This window comes from Danio aesculapii, chromosome 11, assembly GCF_903798145.1.
Source record: "Danio aesculapii chromosome 11, fDanAes4.1, whole genome shotgun sequence".
Classification (NCBI taxonomy): domain Eukaryota; kingdom Metazoa; phylum Chordata; class Actinopteri; order Cypriniformes; family Danionidae; genus Danio; species Danio aesculapii.
The window spans coordinates 22369400-22394260 of record NC_079445.1 but is presented as its reverse complement, the minus strand read 5'-3'; the positions used below and the strand labels follow the sequence as shown (position 1 = coordinate 22394260).

General features: G+C 34.9%; 1 protein-coding gene across 3 annotated transcripts in view; it reads right to left on the bottom strand.

Moving 5' to 3' along the window:
* Positions 1-7241: 7241 nt before the first annotated feature.
* The window catches only part of foxp4 (forkhead box P4), a 189838-nt gene continuing 172218 nt past the window's right edge, over positions 7242-24861 (bottom strand). For 2 of the 3 annotated variants that reach the window (XM_056468746.1, XM_056468745.1), the window contains exons 15-18: positions 22719-22858; positions 18920-18986; positions 14059-14231; positions 7242-12291 (exon numbers count right to left, since the gene is read on the bottom strand). In XM_056468746.1, coding sequence (XP_056324721.1) covers positions 12144-12291; positions 14059-14231; positions 18920-18986; positions 22719-22858 — 528 coding nt within the window. In that variant the 3' untranslated portion in view covers positions 7242-12143. The remainder of the gene's footprint in view (positions 12292-14058; positions 14232-18919; positions 18987-22718; positions 22859-24861) is intronic. The other variant, XM_056468747.1, reaches the window with a different exon arrangement.

Below are 24861 nucleotides of genomic sequence, written 5' to 3'. Positions count from 1 at the left end.
ATGAGGTTATTAATTCGCAAATAATATAAATATTACGAATGTAAAAATTAGGTGAGCAGGTTTCATTGTCTTAACAACAGGCTTTGTGACGAGATACGCAGTGATGAGCACTTTGGCTATTTGCACCAGACGAAACTCGACAGAAATGAAAATGCAGCCATTTAGAAACTCACTGCTGCTGCTTTCAGTAGTATGGCAATAAATGTCATGTAAAATGTCATTCAAACTTACATTGTTAGCATTTAACACTGAATAAAGCACATAAGGTTTACCTGAGGTGATCATTGTCATAGTTTTCTGTTGTTCACCAGTGAGAAATAGAAGCTGGTTGTGATATATCAATTCGAGGTGTTGGTTAGGACAAAAACTTCTTTTAATATGGAAAATATTCCTTATTCGGTGCCGTTGCTTTTATTTAGAACACAGTTTACATCAGCCTTTAGGTTCGAGACTCGCTCCTGTTCTCAATCTGGCAACCTGCGCTTGTGTTGATCCAGGAGTGCATTACTCAGTTCAACCACAAGGCGTCAAACTTACATACTGCACCTTTAAATTTGTTTTAATGAATTGCTTAGCAATGCATTAATAAACAAAAAATTGAGATTTGCTATATTATACAGTAAGAAATTTACAAAATATCTTGATGAAAGATGATATTTACTTTATAATAATAATTTTCTTATAAAAAGAAAATCCGTAGATTTGACACATATTACCAAAAAATTAACCATGCCACATAAGACTGGTTTTGTGGTCCCAATTCACATTTCAAAAAAGAAAAACAAAGCTATCACTCCCTCAACTGCATTATTAGAAACAAAGCAGCATAAAAAGTAAATATAATAAATGACAACACATGTGCAATGTAACATATAATGTAAAATAAATAAGATGCTCAGCCGTGATCTTGCTCAAGTCTTCTTCTAAATTCTTCCACAGTGGCTGACTTTACTGGGTTTCGTATAGCCATAACTTTGTCACCAAGGATGTCTAGAGAATTTCCAACGTTTCAACCAAGACTCTAAGTCGACCAATTCATTATTTCAGTGTCTTGATTTAGCCATTCTGCCATTGAGGAAAAACAAATAATAAGTAATTCAATGGTTACAGGTTTCTGTTTTTCTTCACTTGAATGACTTAGTGACATTTTATTAAGAATTTTCACAGATTTCCAACAACTTCTGTTTTTTATAGCTGAAATACTTTTGTCCTGGACAATCAGAAGGTGTCAGTCAAGTCAGTTCACCATCTTGTCAGTGAAAAATAGGATTTGTCAGGTCATTAAGGAAATTACCAACGGGTGCCAAAATTAGAAATTTAAAACAGTTACTGAAGATCTGGTGTAGAAGGAAAGAGAGAGAGTAAAAGCATTTCAGCAGTATAAAGGATAGATTGAAAGAAGGTGTTCACGTAACAATGAATCACTGTACAGTAGCTACAGTATAACAATGCTTATTCACAAGAACCTCCTGAAGATAGCTGCAAGAAACATCTAGCCACAAAGCCACACATTACTCATGTCCACCAGTGTTTTTCTCTTGGATGTTATTTTAAATGTTTGACACTGATTGTTTGTAGCAGAATTGAACATTTTGGCACGATCGGGGAAGGAGAGAGGGATGAAAATGTGTTTCTAATCACTCACAAAGATGCTTTTGTTCTCCTGTCCGGGCCTTCTGTACGCCAGCGGTCTGGGCTGAACTATTCTGTCAGAGCCGTCTTAATTAGACTCATTATGCAGGGTTGGAGGGTGCAGGATACACTTAAATGAGTGTTTATGTGCATGGGATTTATCAATTATCTAGGAGGATAAGTGGTGTGGATGGTGTATTTTGACATTCAGTAGTCATTATGCAAACAGTATCTGCCAGACTTTTACCTCATTTTAAAGGGATAGTTCACCCACAAAATATAAAACAATTTATGCATGCTTATGTGGTTTTCTTTTTCTGTTAAACACGAAAAAAAAGGTGTTTTGAAAAATGCTGGAAACCGTCACTGATATTCATTCATTCATTTTCCTTCGACTTAACCCCTCATTTATCAAGGGTCGCCACAACGGATTGAACCACCAACTATTCCTACTCAGCGGATGCCCTTCCAGCCGCAACCCAGTACTGGGAAACACCCATACACTCTCATTTTTTACACATGCACTATGGCCAATTTAGTTTAATCAATTCACCTGTACCGCATGTCTTTGGACTGTGGGGGAAACTGGAGCACCCGGAAGAAATCCACACTAACATGGGGAGAACATGCAAACTCCAAACAGAAATGCCAACTTCGGAACTCAAAATGCTGAAACTTAAACCAGTGACCTTCTTGCTGTGAGGTTACAGTGCAAACCACTGAGCCACCATGCCGCCCCATTGACATTCAATGCAGGAGAAATGGCAAAAAAAATCTGTGTATGAACATTCTTCAAAATATCTTCTTTTAAACTGTATAAACGTTCTTCAAAATATCTTCTTTGTGAATATCTTCTTCTGTGATTATCAAAATAAAGTAGCTTTTGAGTAAATGATGACAGATCCTTTACTCAAAATGTTCATTTTTGAGTGAACTACCCCCTTAAAAGGATAGTTCACCAAAAAAAAAAAAAAAAAGAGAACTTTAGAGGTTCAAACCTTTGAGTTGCTTTTTCTGTTGAACACAAAAGAAGTTGTTTTTAAAATGTTAGGAACCTGTAACCATTGACTTCCATACAGGAAAAATAAATATTACGGCAGTCAATGGTTACAGTTTCTTTTTCTTTTTTTAGCATTTTTCTAAATATCTTTTGTGACAAGGGAATGATGAGTAGATGATAACAGAATTTTCAGTTTTGCGTGAACTATCCCGTTATTGCTATTTCAGCAAATGACAACCTATTTTTTCTAAAGTTTTAGTTTCATGTCTGTCAAACTCAAGGAGAGAATCTCAAAACACTTTAATCAAATAAAACCCAAACTTTTCTCATTTTTTTCCCACCTTTTCTCTCAATAATACAGCAACACCTCTTTGGAACGGAGGCTTGTGTGTTTAAAAGATAAGCTTTCAGGGCAGATTTCAGATGAAGAGAAGGGATGGCAGAAAAAAAATTGGGGAACCTGATCTGAGTCTAAATGGGTTGGAATAACACTCTCCACCCTGTCTGTACTGTATGTCAGTGAGAGATTTTCTCAGAAGACTGAAAGGGCTCTCTGACTGGGCCTGTCCTGTTATTTTCCTTTTCTTCTCTTTTCTTTTTTTCCCCCCACTCTACCCCATTCAGTTTTTGCTGGTTTATTTACCCCTCCTGGTGGACAGAGCCTGTAACACAACAAACAAGAGCATCTGACAGTCACACTTCTGCCGGTATTCAACTCAACATATGATTATAGAAGCTGCCAGCCTGCTGTGAATGACTGACGATACAGAAACACCAGTCACTAGTGACATCTACAATTCTAATCTTTTTTAATGCTACTAATATTGCGTTTTTCTGTGTGGTGAATTTTCCTTGGAGTGTAAATAAAGTGATGAAAAAACAAGATTTCTTTTCAATATAAATGGAATTTAAAATGTAATAAAAGATAACTTTTACTTTGTAATATCATCATACTTAATAAATGTATATGTGTGTGTTATCTGAAATCAATAAGAAATTGAATTGCAATTATTAAATATTCAAAAAGTGTACACCAGAAATGCCCATACTAGGGCCTGTGGGCCTAAGTTGGCCCATGCTAACCTTTGATTTGGCCCACCAATCCATTTGAGAAGGAGAATGGGAGATTATCTTTGACAGAGATCGTCATTTTGAAATTTAATGCAACATTTTGTTTGTTTGTTTTGTAAATGAATCAGATTTTTTAAAAATGTAAATACTGTCACTCGATGGACAGAGGTCAATGCACAAGACATCGGCGAGCAAATCAAGGCAAAGACAGATGCAGCTTAGTGTATTCAGCATTGAACTCCACTGTGTTGTTAATAGGATCCTTCATGTTTTTACTGTAATAAGTTCATTATGATTTTTTAGCATTAATTAATCTAATTTAAAAGGGCAGCGTGGTGGTGCAGTGGGTAGAGGTGTTGCAAGAAGGTCGCTGATTCGAGCCTCGGCTGGGTCAGTTGGCATTTCTGTGTGGAGTTTGCATGCTTTTCCCATGTTTGCGTGGGTGCTCCGGTTTCCCCCACAAGTCCAAGTACATGCACTATAGGTCAATTGGGTAAGCTAAATTAAAGCATAAAAACATATGCTGGATAAGTTGACGGTTCATTCAACTGTGGCGACCCCAGATTAATAAGGGGAGTAAGCCGAAAAGAAAATGAATGCATGAATATAATTTGAATCAATGTTTTGTAGTTATTTTTAAATATTAGGAAATAAATACAGTTCTGTATTTTTACCTTCGGCCCACAGTCCTCAATCAAGTTTGGTTTTTGGCCCATCATAGGAAAAAGTTTGGACACCCGTGGTCTAAATCTTACTCAACACAACTGAAAGTGAGTGAGAGTTTGCGCTTGGATTAAATATGAGCAATAAATTATATAACTGAGCGATTAGCTGGATGTTTTTACGCATAGAGATAATTGCAAACAGTACTCCATTACTCAATGTACCACAGATGGCGCACATATAAAGACACAACTGCTGACGTCTTTTTCCTTTTACTCCTGTGCCCCATCCATCTTATCCCATCACAATAACAATACCATCAAATGCAGCAAGCCATGTTGCAGCAAGTGTTTTGTAGATTTATTCAGTGTCTGTGAATTTGAGACCTGTGCTTTCGGGTTCACTCCTCTGCTTTAGTTAATGTAGCTCAGTGTCACATGAATGCTGTGTGTTTTGTTTTAGGTGATTAAACTTTAGGTAAGACTTTATTTTGATGGTCCCTATTGCACATTTTGTTGACTAAAAGTTAATTAATTCTCATTTGAGCATTAGTAGACTAACTACTTAATATCTGCTGATTCAACACCTTCAACAGACATTTAGCAGACTATAAGAAACTTTGCAGGCGTCACGGTGGCGCAGTGGGTCGCACAATCGCCTTACAGCAAGAAGGTTGCTGGTTCGAGCCCACAGTCCAAAGACATGCGCTATAAGTGAATTGAATAAGCTAAATTGGCCGTAGTGTACTGTATCTGTGTGAATGCAAGAGTGTATGGGTGTTACCTAGTGTTGGGTTGGGGCTGGAAGGGGCTGGGTTGGGGCTGTGTAAAACATATGCTGGATAAGTTGGCTGTTCATTCCGCTGGGGCGACCCCAGATTAATAAAGGGACTAAGTCAAAAAGAAAATTAATGTATGAATGAATGAAAGCTAACTTTGCAAGTTGAAACTTTGCAAGTACATGTAAACTTAAACTAACCCCAACCTATAAGTCTACAAATATTCTAATGAGAATTAGTTGACATGTTGATGCAATTTAACTTAATCTCACCAAAATGTGTTAAAAGAACCATCAAAATAAAGTGATACCAAACTTCATCTTTGGTTGATGAATCTAAAAGAGCCACACAATTGCTTATTACAAACTGATAAACATTGGAAATTATGTCAAATATCTGCTAAAAGGATAATTTTCAACCATATTATAATGCAAATTTGTGGCATTTACAAATTTAAACGCTACAGAGCATGTCAGAATTATTAGCCCCTCTGTACATATTTCCCCTCGATTTTGTTAAGCATTTCTAAGCATAATAGTTTTAATAACTCATTTCTAATAACTGATTTATTTTATCTTTGCCATGATGACAGTAAATAATATTTGACTAGATATTTTACTAGATACTAGTATTCAGCTTAAAGTGCTATTTAAAGGCATAACTAGGTTAATTAAGCAAGTTGGGGTAATTAGTTAGATAAATTATTGAATAATGATGGTTTGTTCTGTAGACAATTAGGAAAAAAGCATGCTTAGGGGGTCTAATAAGATTGACCTTAAAAAACAGTTTTTAATCTAGAGTTTTTCCCAGAAGAAAAAATATTATAGGAAATAGTGTGAAAAATGTCTTGCTCTGTTAAACATTATTTGGCAAATATATATAAAAAAGAGGAAAAAACACAGATGGGGACTAATCTAACTTTATATATTTATTTATTATATTTGATTATAGTATTTGTTTTTGTTTGTGACATTGTACACAAATTAAATTGCTGCACCTAATCTACTTTTACTTGTATAATTTATATTTTATCTTCAAGCTTAAGTTTTATTATAATCAGTGTTTTAATTAATTTTATCATCATTAGTAGTAGTTAAATTATATTAGTATTAACATCTTTATATATTTATAAATTAGATATATTTAACAATTAAAATGAATAATACACCAATTGATATAAGCCTGAAATAACAGGTAACACGTTATTTTGATGGTCCATTTGAGTATTAGTAGTAGTTCCATTCGATTGGCCGAAGAAGTTAATACCATCAGGCAAAAAAAGCTCCCTTGAAGGAATCCTTTACTTAAAAACAACTAAAAAACAGGCAACTCAAAGCTATTCATCACTAGCATTGGAGCTCTGCTTAATATCTGTTGATACTGCTCCTTCAACAGACATTTAACTGACTATAAGAAACTTTGCAGGTACATGTCAACTTACTCTATCCCCAACCCCAACTAATTTGATTATAACTAGACTGTTAGATTGGGGTAAATGTGCAACGCAATGTGCAATGTAACAGACCATCAAAATAAAGTGTGACCAAGTAATATTACAAAATCATAACAGTAATTAGTTATTAGCTAAACTTATTAGTGACTAACAACCTTAACTTTTATGATTTAGACTGTTATGAAATAATTTGCACCTTTTGTAAAGCTGCTTTGAAACAATAATTACTGTGAAATGTGCTATACAAATAAAATGGAGTTGAAAATATACTGTATGTTTGTTCTTTCCTTGGAATTTACTTCATGTAATATCAGAACGTGTCAAATATGCTCAGTGCACTAGATGCTATCTTTTAAACAGAGGATTTATAATGGACTTTTTCTTGGGAATTTCCTAAATAATTTGAAATGAAATGTTTTTCATTCTTCTTTCAGAAGGATAATTCACTAAATGACTATGCATAATTATAAATAAGCCCACGACTTTAGTGCAAACATGCTGAAAACGAAATAATACCAATGATATGCATTATTTAGTACAATAAGTGCACGTGAATACAGAAACAAAAGAGATGAACCACAAGACATTAAAGAAACATGCTTATTTTGATTAACGTGTAAATAAATATACACTGCACAGCCTCAGACAGTGTAATAAGTATTTTTATTGCATTTTATAATGCCATTGTCAATAATTAGTACAGATTACATGCAACTAGACCTACTGTACAGTTTTTTTATTGTCTGCATGGACAGACACAAGAAGATTCAGGTTACAAATACACAGATATATGTGTTTTTTTTATACAGCATGAAGAAAAACGGCAGTGACTGGCATAAACATGGTCACCGGGGGGTTAGAACGACAAAGGTGGATGGCTAGTTGCCTTTTTTTCTTTAATTTTCTATACCATTTCAAAAGCCACCACCTATTCTTCCCCCAAGTCTCATCTGAAAAAGCGAAACAAACAAACGGAAGTTTAAATGAAACTACATAGAAGTCACTGCTGAAAAAATGTACACACATTCATAAAAAATACAATGAGAGGAGAGTCAAAGTGGTAGTTCCATTCGATTGGCCGAAGAAGTTAATACCATCAGGCAAAAAAAGCTCCCTTGAAGGAATCCTTTACTTAAAAACAACTTAAAAACAGGCAACTCAAAGCTATTCATCACTGGCATTGGAGCTCTGCTTTAAAGACATGAAATAGTCATCCTCCTCAAGCGTTTGTTTGGTTACAGTTGTGGCAGACTTGAAGTAAAAACGTCAATCCACAATCCCTTTGGTGGTCGTTGAAGATGAACTGCATTATTATTAATTGTTTTTGGTTTGCTACTGTGGAAAATCCACATCAAGTTCACAGCAGTTGGCAAACTTAATGTTACAAGAGAAGCCAAAATGTACTGTATGGAAGATGCTCTCCATTGGTACCCAAAGAGAGCCACAAATTCTGAAGCGCGACTGCCTTATGAGAAACAGCTTTGAGTGCTCATCATGGTAAATAAAGGAATGATTTGACAGTTTGTTAAAGGGAGTCTGTACATGTATTGGCACCTAAATGGACCAATATTAAAATAATAATAATAAAAAACAAACACCTTTCTTATAAGCAAGAGAGGGCTACACATTTAGTTTCTTCAATGTATTTTTTTTCTCTTTCAATGAAGTTTTGGTCCTGTCTTTTGAGAAAAGTCCTTCTGAGGTATCATTACACAATGAGTTCAGCTTTTTAGTTTAGTTTTCTCTCTTTTTTCCTTAAAAATGCATAAATGCACTACAGAGACAAAAAGTATCAAAATAGACCTAGCTAAGATAAATATACAAACAGGTGTGTGTTACCTAAACCACTTATCTAACTCGTAATCTTTTTTGTTTTTTCAATTTTGAGATAATACACTAAAAATTAAAAAAATTCAAATTAAAAAACCATCATCGTCCCAGACGTTTTATAACAGAAAAAACTGGGAAAAACAAAGCAACAAAATGAAAAATGATACCTGCAGCACATAATATGATAAATACATACACTTCAGCATAAGCAATACAGTATTCTGAGCTCAAAACTTTACAATAGCAAAAAAAAAAAATGGTGCGGAAAACGTAAAACAAAAGTAAGCAAATAAATGAAACACAAAAAGGAGGGAATGCCCTTGACAGCTAAGCCGAGCGGTAATATACAATAATACATCATGGAGTAACGAAGGAGTCATGGCGATCACCACTGATGCGTTTCAGTGTACCTTAAAGCACAATTGTAGTCCGTTTCGTTAATGCAGCGAGTTTTTTCAGTTCCTTCAAATCCTCAGTTCTTGTAGCACAAGCTTGATGTTTCTCTTTGGATATTTTGGTTTCGTCTTGCGGTTAAAAATAAAGGCCGGGAGCATGATGATCTCAGTGTGTGTGTGTGCATGTGTGTGTTTTTTTTTTCTCCACACTTTGCATTAATTGGGAAGCGGGGTCTGTGCGAGAGTGGCCTGCGTTAATGCATTCTGCCTATCATCATTTCTGACACCCAACTGACTGGCCCATTGAGTGTGTGCTAATGACCGGCCAGCTCGATGGCTCTCATTGGCCTGGCCTCTCATTATGCATGCGGAATTAGAACACACAATTAAGCCTCCGCACAGAGGACCTGTACATAGACACTATGCTAATAGATCGCTTAAAGTGGGGAATATGTGATTTGGAGTAGACCCTTTTAAATATGTTGACCACTTAATGCTTCATACTTAACAGGACTCAGCATTTTTTTTTTTCGTAGGGGGTGGAGAGGTAGTCGTCTTTTTTTATTTATTTATATTTTGTTAACGTTGTTTATTGGTTTCCATTCATGCCGACGGAACACAGCGATATTTTGGTTTTTCCGACAATGTGTGTGAATGAATGAAAAACTAGAAGGGATTTACACCTTTTCATTGGCCTATATCTATTTTGTGAACCGTTTTCAAAAGGAGGTAGAGTTATTTTTGGTTTTATTTCTTTGAAGGTGTTTAACATACAGGTGACTATGTACGGTAGCGAAAAGAAGTGGAAAACGATTGGTATCAAATGAAAAACAAGAGTCCCTATCAGCCGTCCCTTATTAGTGTGGTAAATAATACTGTTCAACAGGCAGGATGAGCACAACAAGCAAGTGCTTGCCTGCTTTAATTTTTGGTATTCGTTGAACTGTGTTTTTTTGTGAAATACTGGTATTTGAAGTAAACCGTCATTGCTGCTGGCTTCTAGTGTCACAAAGTACATTACCTGCTATTCAAGTGCCTTTTGCATGCAGTCTTAAGACTGCGTTCTCAACACTGCAAATCGCCTGAGCACAAGATGGGGTAGAGAGAGCTTCCTTTCTCAGATCGTAAGTGCTTTGTACATTAACTAAGGATCCGCAAGAGGATGTTAATACTGCTTTTTTTGCTTTTTGTTTCCTTTTCGGTTTGTTTTTGGCCTTTAAATGTATGTAGTGTTATATTAAAACTCCTTTTTACGAACTTAAAAAAACAATGCATTTAACACTTTGGTTTTTGGAATGCTCTGTAGTGTAAGTTAAAACAGAAACGATTTCACTGAAAAAAAAAGAAAGAAAAATAAAAAATTCAAATGACGCATTTGTGTTCTTTTGGCCAGTTCTTTAGGAAGAAAAAGAAGAAATGATCATTAAAAAAAGTGTTTTTTTTTTGGTTTACTAAATATCTCTTTGGTTACCTGTAACAAAAGTAAAATGGGGAAGAACTAAACTAAAATTAAAGCAACATATATTAAATTAAAACTCGGAATTTGGCTTGGCACTACTTGAGAAAAGTTCTTTTTTTTTACTTTATAGTTCAGTGAAAGCAAAATCTCACATGCTAATCAGACACTTTCTACTCACACAGTGAATTGCAAATAGCTTTTATATATCTAGTAACTATAGAACTTTGAATTGATAATGACAGAGTCACCATGTTGGTTAGCCACAGTACAAATCCCCTTTATAATAATAATAATAACAGCGTGAGGGGGCAAACACTGTGGTCTGAGGTATTACGTGACCGTTTCATCGTTTACGTTAAAGCAATATTTTGTATCGCAGCTGATCTCAATCAAGTGGCTACTACAGAAAATTCAGAAATCCACAAAGCAAATGCACAAATTTGTGAAAATAATACCTAAACGAACAAATGAAGCATATTTGTTGAAAAAAAGAGAGATATGAGTGCCTGTAAAGTTTTCCAGGATCTTACAGGGAGCCCTGTGATGCGTATTTCACCTCAGTCTCTTTAGTTTCAGCTTCTCTGCAGAAGGTTGGAGTGGTTTTTGTATGCTAACATTTCATTTCGGAAGTGCTATCCGGATCTAGTTTGGACATATTTTTCATTGTTTTTGTTTTTGGGGTGGAGTTAGTAGAATATGGATTTGTTTCCTTGTGGAACTTCTCTCCCAAACGTAACCCCTTTTTGGAATGATGAGAGAATCGAAAAGAACTAATCGAAACAAAACAATCATCAACAGAACATGTAGTTGAATTACAGCACAATGAAAACAACAACAAAAAAGTTGATCCTTTAAAAATCAATGACTATGATTTCAAAACGAAATTGAAAGCTACTGCACACATATTATAATCAACAATACAGTTAATAAAGTCTCTGAGCCGGTCCTCCACAAGCCTCGTGTCAGTCTGGCTGTCATAACAGCACCACAGGAGAACAACAGCAAAAAAAAAAAAAAAGAAAAAAAATAAGAAGAAAAAAGTTCCTTTTCCTGAAATAGGCCTTTTTTGGGGGTAGCGACATTTTCTAAGTCAAGTCTGACAAAGAGTGAGAGGGATAAACACGTTCTGGCAGATTCCATCAGATGAAGATAAGAAGAGTTGGCTAAACCTGCCTGCAGCCAAAACGCATCCCTCCTTTCTCTAGTCCAGTCATGTAAGGGAGACCAACAACAACAACGAAAAAAGAAATTGGTCAAGTGGCAAGGGATGCCGTTGTCAGTCTTTCAGCTCGTTTTGTTTCAGTCTTTGCTTTTGTTGAGAGTGGTGAATTTCAAATCTGTATGAGCGCAAAGTTACTGAGTCTTGCAGCATCTCCTTTTGAAAGAGTACAAAAATCCGGTTGAAGTCATTCTAAAGATGTGTGTTTGTCATCTTTTTCCTCTTTTTTTGTCTCATCTTTCTGAGGTAAATCACCGCTGTGTGTTTATCCCATAGAAAAGCAGTGTTCTCAGGCCCGAAGAACATAAAAATTAAAGCTAAAAAGATTTAAAATAGAGAAACCTCGAGTGACTTCTAAAAAAAAAAAAAAGTTTGTGTACTGACGTCAGGTCTTCCTCAGCAGCTTCTATCAGACTATGTTTCAGAACACGAATGCGCTGTTCAAAGGGCCTTTTTGAGGGAATTGTCTGATGAAACAAACAAAAAGAAAATCAGGGAGGAAAAAAAAGTTGATTTTGCATTGTGAACAGATGAGGTCGAACCCTGTTTTGGTTTTTGAAGTTGGTTTTGTATCTTTGTTTTGTTTTTTTCCTCACTTGATCTTGAACGTGTTGAACGTGAGGGAAGGGGGCGGGGCTTCCTCTTACTCCAGCTCTTCAGTGGGAAGCTCGTCCTCCATGTCGCGATCGTCACTGGGCATGCTCAGGTTTTGAGTGACTGATGCCAAGAGGGACACGGGTCTGCTGTCCTCCTCCATCTCTGCTGGCTCTTCCTTCACGTGGATCTGATGTCTAAAAAACACACAGCGAGTTAGTCATATTGAGAATATAAAAGCATGATTAATCAAATGTGAGCTAAAACCTTTAAATAGGCGTTAGTTGTGTGTAACGCGTTTCTCAGTAACGTGCTGCTGTATTCTAATTACATTTTTGGGGAACGCAGTAATGAAACGAATTACATTTTGAACTCGTGTAATTTGATTACAGTTACTAAAGTCAACGTAACTGCGTTATTTACGTTAGCAATATAGTTTATAGAGGAAAAAATGCTCCTTTTAAATCACGTTTTCTGCTGCAACGTCAGTTAATAAGCATGTGCTTTTATATTGCTGGAGAATGTGAGCTGAAATAGTTGCTGACTAGAATGTTTGCTTCTTCAACTGGAAATACAAACAATAATTTCACTGAGCGTAAAAACTAAAATATTACTGTGAAATGCAGGCTAGGTCCAGTCTCTAAAAAACTTTCGATTGCTTTTAACTTGACCAGCAACTTGTTTAAGCACTGGAACTGAAAGCATTCTAGGACAATACTCTAAAAACACGACGGTCCAACTCAGACTAAACAGGGGAAAATGGATTTTGTGCAGGATCAGGAGTGAAGGTATCTTATGAATGTGAAGAGAAGTGTAGCTACTTATGGGGCCGTTCACATATTGCGTCTTTTGCGAGCGTAAATTTGTTAATTCAAATCGAGGCACATATTGCGCATGCTTGCATTTAACTTGCGCACCCAGTTGAAAACCGCGAGTCACGTGACAAGAACTGACTGGCCAGCTTCATACTTTGTGGAATATACACATGTCGGTAGACTAATTACCTCAGACAAACACAGAACACCCAAACGCTGCAGTGCTTTTTCATATTATGGATGTTAATGGTTACAGGTAAACAGTTTTTAAAAAACATGTAATTACACAGGTTTGCAACAAGTGAATGATGAGAGAATTTTAAGTTTGAGGTCCTTTAAGACTCTTAAATATATGTCAAGCTGCTGTGATCAACTCGTTGTAATGTTTTTCAGTGAATATGAAATTACTGAAAGAGCTGCAGTTATTTTTGTATTTTTATAGGTATATTTTATATGTTTTAAAAGTAACTTCAAAGTAATTAGTAATCCGATTACTTTTTACATTAAGTAATTAATAATGTAATCAGATTGCAATTTCCCAGTAGTAATCAGTAATTTGTAATCTATTACTTTTTTAAAAGTAACTTACCCAACACTGCACTTTAAACATTTTATCCGTACACACTTATACATATACACTTATAAATAAACACATACATACAGATTATACACACACTTGAAGGCTAAATTACAAAATAATACAAATATTTAAGCTGAATAACAATAAATTAACTAGTAAAATATTGTACTGTTAGTACAGAAACTAGGTCTATTACATAAAACTATGATGTTAAAAATATGCTGAAAAAACCCTCTCCATTAAACAGCACTTGGGAAATAATTGAACAATAAATAAATAAAAATTGACAAAAGGGTTAATAATTCTACCATCAACTATATAAAGAAATATATATGAGTGTGTATGTGTGTGCTTAGTATATTAGCACAGCACAACTGTTTTTAACTTTGATTCTAATAAAAAATGTTTCATGAGCCAAATGACAAACTTCTGAATAAAGTATTTTTACAATAAATTGTACCCCCCCCCACCCCCCACTACTGTTTCAGCAGAACCAGAAATTGTGGTAAAACATGAAGGCCACATGTGCTTTATCATAAATGTACAAGTGATCAGTTGAGTAGTCTTACCCGTACTGCTGTGGAGAAAGGCCGGGGCTGCAGCTGCCGTTACTGTTGACTTGCTCAACGGTGCTGCTGACATCATCATGGCCAATGTGCAGCATGTTGAGACTCGCACCTGTGCTGTTGTTCATCAGCGTGGGGCTGTTCAGAAGACCTAGACTGCTCTCCGCCAGCGCAGCCTGCACAACACAACATTACACCATTAAGAAGAGAGATCAAGCAAAAATGAACATTTACTCATCATTACTTTTTTTTAAATCTGTCTTAATTTTTTTTCTCCATTCTATTATATTTTGAAGAATAATGGAAACTAGTAACTACTGATTTTATTGGCAACCACTGGAAGTCAATGGCTGCCAGTTTCCAAAATTCTTCAGAATATAATAGAATGGGAAAAATTTAATTAGGATAAATAAAAAAACTTTAAAAGGTTTGCTATATCAAAGGGACATAACAATTTGAGTGTACTGAATATACACATTTGTATTATTACAAAAACAATCAACTTAAACATGCAGTAATTGCTCAGAGGACAGAAGAACAGAAGACAAAATGGTTACATTAGATTTAAAAAATAATAAAAATGCATTGGTAATAAAATATAATAACCTGCAATAATCTTTAAGAAAATATCAGACAGCACAACTGGTTTTAACACTGATGATCATTAAAAAGTTAACTAAACACCAATTTAACACATTAAAAGGATTTCTAAAATATTATTTGACACTGAAATAATATTAATAGAAGGTGAAAATTGTTTTGATATTTCTTTCAAAAAGCACTGGAACAAAGAACATCTGAAACTTTTGTACAATAAAAACTTCTTATTTTAACAAGTTTATTGGTTGAATGATTACATTTTATATTAAACAAGACTAAAAAACTCACAAAGATTTGCTACAACTTGAGGTTGAGTAAATGGTGAGTACATTTTGGATGAAGCATCTCTTTCTAACATTGTGAAAGGTCATGATAGTGAATGATTTAAAGTTTCAATGTTTTTTCATTAACAAAGTTTGTATGTTTTTACAATAATAAAAGTCTTTAAAGTTGTTGATAAATAGCAGTAGTGTTGCAGCAGGTTAGTTTGTTCCACCACTAGGGGTCTCCTTACTTCCATATAACGGAGCAGAACGATCGCTGTGACCACAGTCACACACACACACACGCTCTGTGCTGCTCTACATCTCTTTAACCAACTGAATGTGTGTATTTATGTTATAATAAGTGTTACAGCATATACATTTTTTTGATAATACCTATTTATTTGACTTAACTCTTTATTTTGTAAATATTAAATTAAAACAATGTAATATTTAATTTATAATATATATATATATATATATATATATATATATATATATATATATATATATATATATATATATATATATATATATATATATATATATATATATATATATATATATATATATATATATATATATATATATATATATATATATATATATATTAATAAAAATATGAAAGGCTCAAAGTCAGAAAAAACCCAAATCTATTCAAGTAATTTAGACATCTTAATTCATGAGGAAAGGTAGTTCTTTACAGTGACTTCTGAACGAGAGAGACAGAGAAAGAAAGAATGAATGAGAGAAGAGAAAGTAAAAGCAGAGAGAAAGAAAGACAGAACAAGAAATGAGCGTTAAAGACAAATTCCTAGTGATTCTGTAGAGAAAGCGAGTGGTGGCAAGAAGGATGATCAGGGTCAGACACAGTTTAACTGATATCAACTAAATGAGGCCTCTTTTTATGTTTTAAACTAAAATAAACTAAGTTAAACTAACTAAATTCAGATGAACACAGTGCATTTCTGCTCATATTTGTTTTCTAAAGCATTTTTCACACAGATTTGTCTATACATAATTTGACTATAAGTATCTTTTATATATTATTCTAAATAAAATGTAGTTTCCAGCTGTTCACAGTTCTTTCTGAATTATGGAGTGGTAAAAAAAGATCCCCTATCCACCCTGTATAATCCTTTGACTCTAATACATTGTTAAACAAAAATAAAGAGAGTTTTAAACCTGACTGATCTAATATTCAGATTTTTGTGCTTAAAACATGAGCAAATAAGTACATATTTAATTACAATGCATAATTTGCATATTAAAACAAAATTTTTAAAAACTTGTAATGCATAAATTTAAATACCTAATGCTATCAATCAACTGGGTAAGTAAATATTAGCAAATATTTAGTAAATATTAGTTACTTTTTACCTTAAAAGTATGATTATAGCACTGCCATCTAAAACACACACAAAATCAACAGATAGACACCATTCTCTCACACTCCGTCAGGCTGTTGTTGTGCACACTGTGTGTCTGCTCTTTCGTTAAAAGCTAGTTTATGTGTGGCCTTTTCAGGATGAGCAGTTCCATTTCCATAGAGATGGCCTGCAGGGTCAGAGTGGGACAAACTGGGCCAGGCCGAAGAAACTGTGTGTGTGTGCGTGTGTGTTGGCCTGTGATTAGCTGGGCTGTTTGTTTGTCAGCCGCTGACACTGCTTGTCCTGAGAGGAGATGGATGGGCACAGACCTGACAGAGCGCCACACACACACACACTCACACACACTCACACACATACACCCAGACCAGGACGCAAGCTAACAAAGGCTAACCTCCCATATCCATCTCTGTCTCGTCACACAGGAAAAAAAACACACACACACACAGAGAGAAAACACAAACAGACAAACTCAGAGCAGGGCTGCGAACGCTCAGAACGAGAGTTGAGGTGACACCGGCGGTTTCAGGAGATTTTCTAGGACAGACACTAATTTTATGCTGTGACCTTCATTGACAAATATTTGACGCTATAAATCACATATGGCTGCATGTGCAATGGAGGGAGGAGAACGGAGGAGGTTTGGGAGAAGCAGCTAATTAGAGGAGGAAATTGTTATCAGTGCCCTTGTGTGCTTGATCTGTGCAGGATTCTCACATTTTTTTCTTTTCTTTTCCACGAGCTGTAAAATGATTTCGCTCAATCGGGCAGATTTAGGAATAAATAAATCATGGACTGTTCATTGAAATAAACTTATAAGAGTGTTCCGCTCCCATTTCAGATGTCAACTTTTATGCAAGGCTATGTTTAGCGGACAGCATATTTGAGAGTTTTCAACAATTATAGTCATATTTAAAAATGTTCAAAGATTTTATTTTCATACCGATTTTATTTTGGATCGATTCGCTAACAAATCATTTAGATCAGACTCTGAGTCAGACTGAAAATACTTCATTTACAATTCAGGATATGAAAATACAGAGTTGTCTTTAAAATTAATCTTTTGAAAGCAGAAAAGTGAATATTGAGTCATTAGAAAACTGTACATTTCTATTTTGAATTTACCCAAATGTTTAAAATTCATGACACATATATATTCAAGTTATTTTACATGTTATGTCATATTTTATGGAGGACAAAACCAGCAAAAACAATAAATAAATAAATATGCATATAAATAAATTAATTAATTAATAAATCCCCAAATTGCTGCATAAATAAAACAATAAATAAAATAATATGCAAATAAATAAATACATATATTTAAAAACCCACAAATTCCTGCATAAATAATTATATAAATAGTGGGGGTAGATTAATAATTAAATAAATTACACGGACGTTGGGGGAATAAGAAAATGCTAAACTGAAAGTAGATTTCCCCCCCCCCTTTCACACCGCACTATTAATTATTTATATTTTTTTTATGCAGGAATTTGTAGATTTGATATACATTTATTTATTTGCATATTTATTTTGTAAATTAATAAATTTGTGTATTTATTTATTTATTGTTTTTGCAGGTTTTGTCCTCCACAATATTTATTTATTTATTTGTAAATAAATACAAATCCAAGTGCAAAAAAACTAAAAAGATATAATAAAAAAAATCTATCAAATAATATATATATATATATATATATATATATATATATATATATATATATATATATATATATATATATATATATATATATATATATATATATATATATATATATATATATATATATATTCTATAGGATGCTGTACAATATTTTATTTGTGCATATACATTAGTCAGAACTGAAGCCAAATCTGGAGCTAATCTAACAAAAAAAATTGTATGTTAAGGAAAGAAATAGAAAACCAAGACAAACAAAAGTATATATTGTAGTTTTTTTTGGAGATGAGCATTTATTATAATGTTTATAAATTTATATGATTTTTAATAAAATGCAGATGTACTTGCATTTTTTCTTAAGTAAATAATTAGCATTTTCACAGAAATAATATACTTAAATGACAATTAAACCAAATCTGACCTATATTTTGACATTTTATTCTTTTTAAAAGGATTTTGCAATGAGGCTATTTGTTCACAAGCGCTCAATAAAATCACTTTAATATATTTAATTTGAAACAGACACTAAAAATTATGATGCAACAAATATTTTACAGTAAAAAAAAAAAAAACTGTGAAAGGACAATCCCATAATTCCCCACTTTGACATCACGTTATGAATAAATAATTTGGTTTTTGTCTTATTTCTCTTATAAATATTGTACATTCGGCTGTTTTCGACCATGTGCATTGTCTACATATGAAAATCGGCCATACTTTATAGACAAGCAATATTTTGTATGAATTTAAATGTTTTATCTTTCCATTCATCTTTTCCAATGTTTGCAATAACTAAAATCATTCAGATCCCAACCAATTCGCCAATGAATCATTTGCAGTGATTTACATTGTACATCAGTTTGATCAAATCACTGTAAAGGAAGGAATCATTTACTCTCAAAAGAGGCATTCTACTTTTAACAAAAAGTTTACAAAAATAAGAGTCTCACCTGATAGCTGGCATTCAGTGAGCCAAATCCCAGTCCCGAAATCATATTTTTCACAAGAGTGGGGCTTCTGGGGACAAAAAAAGAAAAAGAAAAGATGATTAAGTACATGCGCTGGATTTCAACATAACACACCAGACCCAACTGTGGATAAAAAACCCTCCCTAACCTGTGAAAAATGCTGAGGCACTATTCTGTTTACAAGAGATAAATAGAAAAGTTAAACAATAGAGACTAACACATGCATTCTGACACAGCATATACTGCACACACACACACTGAAATGTGGTGTGCAGGCCGTCGGCTGGGTAATTTGCCGTCGTCTCTCTGGCAGAGCTTGAGACGGCGTGTAACATCTGTTTGTACAAATGCAAGCAGGCACGCTTTTTTTGCAGTGCATCTGCTCACAATGTACCCTAAACAGTGTAGACACAGACGGGAAAAACACACAGGCGCACAAACACACACATGCACGCGCGCACTGCCAAACACAAGCAGGCGAGGCACAAAAGAGACCTTTGTGCTTTTGACTAGAGAGTCAGTAATAGGGTAATGATGGGAAGCCCATTAGGGTAATCATACATGCCAATAACGATTATAGCCTCACTTACAGAGCAGACCTACAAGCTCATGCTTTAGCTACAGAAATAAAAGTCTGTTTTGGGGACTTTCACTCAATAAATAGCGCTCACTTAAAGAGGGAAGTTTTAATCCAGGGTTTCACAGGTTGGCTTGACTAGTATGACTTCAGACAGTCTGCTGTTTCAGTCTGTAAGGCTACATACATCATGCTAGATTAAAGCAAGATTAGACTGTTGGCCCAACTGTTTGAAATTACTATCAAACTTGCTAAAGGCTGCTTAAATATGACATATTTGATTTAAGAGTTATTTTTTTGTAAAAAGTAAATTTTTGGGGCATTATTTGTGGAATAAATAAAAACAAAATGATTAACAATAGATCAAAGATGAGCATTTATTATAATGTTTATTTATTTATGATTTTTAATTAATTCATTCATTCCTTTTCTTTTCGGCTTAGTCCCTTTATTAATCCGGGATCGCCACAGCGGAATGAACTGCCAACTTATTCAGCACATGTTTTATGCAGCAGATGCACTTCCAGCCGAAACATCCATATACACTCACTCACACACTACGGACAATTTAGCCTACCCAATTCACCTGTACCGCATGTCTTTGGGCTGTGAGGGAAACCTGAGCACCCGGAGGAAACCCACGCGAATGCAGGGAGAACATGCAAACTCCACACAGAAACACCAACTGACCCAGCCGAGGCTCGAACCAGTGACCTTCTTGCTGTGAGGCGACAGCACTACCTACTACGCCACTGCTTCGCCCATGATTTTTAATAAGATGCAGAATGTACTTGCATTTTTTCTTAAGTAAATAAGTTGCATTTTCACAGAAATAATATACTTAATGGCAATTAACCAAATCTGACCTATATTTTGACATTTTATTCTCTTAAAAGGATTCTGAAATGAGGCTATTTGTTCACAAGCACTCAATAAAACCACTTCAGTATATTTGAAATATACATTAAGTAAAAATTATGATGCAACAAATATTATACAGTAAAAAAAAAAAAACAGTAAAAGGACGATCCCATAATTCCCAGTTTGACATTACGTTTTGTTTTGAATAAATAATTTCATTTTTTCTTATTTCTCTCATAAATATTGTCCATTTGGCTATTTTCGACCATGTGAATTGTCTACATATGAACATTGGCCATGCTTTATAGACAAGCTACTAATGATGTTACATTAACATTACATTTGTGGATGACATACATGCTTATAAGTTGTAAAATAAACAAGAATCAATTATGTATACAGAAGACCACACTCTGTAAAATGATTACTGCTGTTTGTTTAAACTACCTGTTTAAAATGAGCTAAAACAACACAATTCTTGTAATTTCTTTGGCCAATTTATTTGTTTTATGTTCAGTCCACTTAAATTCGTGAGCAATTAAGTTAATTTTAGCATTTTGTGTTGGTCCAACTACCTGGTTAGGGGATTTGAAGTTCCCAGCATGCTTTGAATTAAGAGAGGGAGATGTTGACAATAAAAATAATCTTAGGTATTCAAAGTTAATAATGCGACTTGTAGAGTTTAATCTTCACTTTAATATTTAGAAGAATTTCATGTAATACTTTCAGTTTTGAGATTACCACCTTGAAGATGCACCCATGCTTTGGGTGTTGGCAGTTTAATTAGCAAAAATACAGTTTCAAGAGTTCCCACTTAGATATGCTTGGCGTATAAAGCAGGTTTGGCATGCTGTCCCGGGAGAGAACCCTGAGCTCGGAGATATTTGAGCCCAGGCCTCCCGCCCGGTCGATAAGCATATCAGGTGATCGGAGATCAGGTAGGTCTCGAGAGATCCCCCTTTAGAAAAGGGAGGAAAAGCAGGAGATGGGGTGGAAGGGGGGATTCTTCCAAACGAAGATAAAACATTAGGGAGAAAATGATCCATTTATAGTAAACTAGGATCACTCTGATTGGATTATTACTGATTACAGATGAGTGGCCAGACGTGCTCAATCATATCACGTGCTCCTCTCGAAATTAGTTTAATGAAACTTCCCTTGTTGCTTTGCTCAGTGTGCAATAACTGTCCTAAAACTAGTTTTGAGATCAGTCTCAATAAAATATATATGTAACTCTCCAAAATGGCTCTTTTAGTTCATTTAGGATAACTTCAAATAAAACTAAGAGACTTTGAAATGTACAACACATATTAGACATACAGAATATTATTAGACCTTTAAGTTTAAGTTAAATAACAATACAAGTGTATTCAAACTTTTTTTGATAAAATCATGTTGGACCAACTAAATTGCAAATAATTGTGTAAATAGTTGTTTTTAAGTTGGTGCTAATCAAATTTATAGGATGGAAATCCTTCCCTTAATTAAACTGAGTTCCTCCAATGAGTTATTTTTTTGAGTGCGTGATTACAGAGTATAAAATGTACAAATGTCGTTTTTTCACCTTTTATGACAATTCGCTGGTAATTTTGGAGCTTGACAGTACCAAACAGCATTCAGTTTAATTATATGATTGAAAATTCATCAAATATACAGTGCCTATAGAAAACACCATACCCCTTTAAAAAAAAACCTTCAGGATAACATTGTAGAAGGTCACAGATTAGGAGAAGGCAACAAAAACATTTCAAAGGGTGCAACAATGATTTGGGGTTGATTTGAATTTAGGCTGTACAACAAATAAAGTACCTATTTCAAAGGGGTGTGATGATTTTTTATAGGCGGTGTGTTCGCTTGTTAAGTTGTGACGTATCAGTGACATATGGAATACTGTTTCCGGGTTAAACCACTACTCATTTGAATTTAGAAAACATAAATTTATGATCCCTTTGTAGTCACATCACACATTGAAGTGAATATATGAAGTAAAATCGCAGTGTACACAACAGTCTCTGGACTTGCTGCATCACAGACACAAATAGTTCACAATTTATAAAAAATTTATCACTTTCTGGCCATCGAATATTATGCATGGATATATATATATATATATATATATATATAGCGATGGTGATTTTCTAGCCATCGAATATTATGCATGGATATATATATATATATATATATAGCGATAGTGATTTTCGAAAGTATCACATCGCTTTGTAAATGTTTATTTTTACCATTTTAGTTTGATGGAGCATTTGGACCCGGAAGCTGCTTCGTGTGACGTCACACTTAACAAGGATAGTCATAAATGCTTGATATCCCATTTCTTGGTAGACCTACCCCTTGAAGTCTACGTACCCGGTCATCTTTGGTGGTCTCCTCTTTTGGTATTCCACTTCATCCACAGTCCAAACAGCACCCTTAACATTCTCGACCCGCACAAAGCACTTGTGCAGACTCAGGTTATGGCGCACAGCATTCTGAACAACCGCAACAACAGGACATGCAGGGGAAAACAGAAAGAGACCAAAAAGCACAAAGTCAGTTTCCATGTTCCGACCCCAACTCTACGGCGTAGGTATCTTAACCGAAATCACCGCCGCGTCGCTGTCATTGCTGGAAATGCAATTATAGCGAAGACCTGATATAAACAGCCTTTAATAATGGCATAAATCTTATACCTGCTTTCTAATTAAAAGAGCGCACGTGATGATGAGCACAAAAGATTGTACGGCTCAGACGGAGAGCGTATCTCTCCATCTCGAACCCGTTCCTCCGCCCGCAACCATCTCGCAGACACACACAACCAATTAAGTGCACATTCTACCAAGGGGAAGTGACAATGTGGTGCCACACCATCATAACAGTGGGAGTCAAAAAAAAAAAACTATCTTTGAACACAAAAAATAAGAAACGATGCGCCCTCCACCATCAGCAAACCCACCCCCTGCTTTTTTTATTTTAAATTTCACTAATCAGCCACTATCTAGAATAACACCCCCAAGGGAGGCCCCTTCCTTTTCATCTGCTATTTGTAGTTTGTTCATGCCCAATTTCATTACCAATTTTAATTCGTGTATAATTAAATCCTGTGTATTTTTTTTTCCGACGCACTCTTCTTCTTCTTCTTCTTTTTTTTTCCCCGAATCCATGAGGGAGGGACTGCTGATGCCGGAATCACTCCTAACCATAATTACAAGTGCCATAATCAGGCGAGGCCTCCCTCCTTTGAATAAATTTCGCCGCGCAGGAGCGATGATGCTTAGTTTTGCAAATGAGTATGACCCCAATTTCAGCCTGCCACCTCACCGATTTTATTTGCATTCCCATCCGTGATGAAAGACTAATTCTCCCAGTTAAAACATTAGCAGCAATTTAAAGGGGGTCAGCCTTTGCAGACATAAACAAAATGCCCGCCTGGCTCTGCGTGTATGTGTGTGTGCCAGCACATGAGTGACTGGTTATATTAGAAAGATGGCACGCTTGATGCGGATGTCAAGCGGGTCTTGGTTTCTTTGGAAGGAAGAGTATCCACCATTTCAGCCTAGAAATGAGCAGCCTTGGTGAATATACAGTTGAAGGCAAAATTATTAGCTCTCCTGTGAAAATAATCTTCAATTTTAATATTTACCAAGTGCTGTTTATTGACAGTATTTTCTATGCTATGTTTTCTTCTGGAGAAAGTCTTATTTGTTTTAGTTTGGCTTGAATAAAAGCAGTTATTACAAAAAATAAAATATTATTAGCCCCTAGTTTGGCTTGAATAAAAGCAGTTATTACAAAAAATAAAATATTATTAGCCCCCTTAAGAAATATATACGTTTAGCTACAGAACAAACCACTGTTATCTATTGACTTGCCTAATTAACCTAACTTAAACCGCGATCACACTAGAGTTTGAGCATGTGAAATTTCGTCATACAGTGCTGCGAAACGAAAGAGGCGAGATTAAACAAATGATCAGACATAAAAAAGCAAGCGATTGGTCCATATTTTACATTTCTGTACAGAGAGGTCATGTTTTGATCCTCTATTGGTCTCACGCAATCAAGATTTCGCAGGTCAAAGTTCACCAAGCTTTGCAACGTGGTGAACTGCGAAACTTTCCGCACGAGCTTGTGTTTCCAGTCTGTCGTAAATGCATGCGTATGAATGGGAGTCTATGGGGCGAAAGGTGCAGTGTGACCACAGCTTTACCTAGTTGACCTAATAAACCTAGTTAAGCGTTTAAAATTGACTCTAACCTCAATACTAGTATCCTGCAAATAACTATAAAAAAAGATTATGTACAGCCATCATGTCAAGATCTAACTAAATTAGTTACTAGAAATCAGTTACAACTACTATGTTTAAGAATCGAATCCTCCTAAAAATCTCTCGGTTAAACAACACTCTGGAAATGTTAAACTTCAACTCTTGAATATGTCAACTCCATGTTCTGTATTGCTTGCAATTTGTTTTACTTTTGCAATTCAGGATTTTA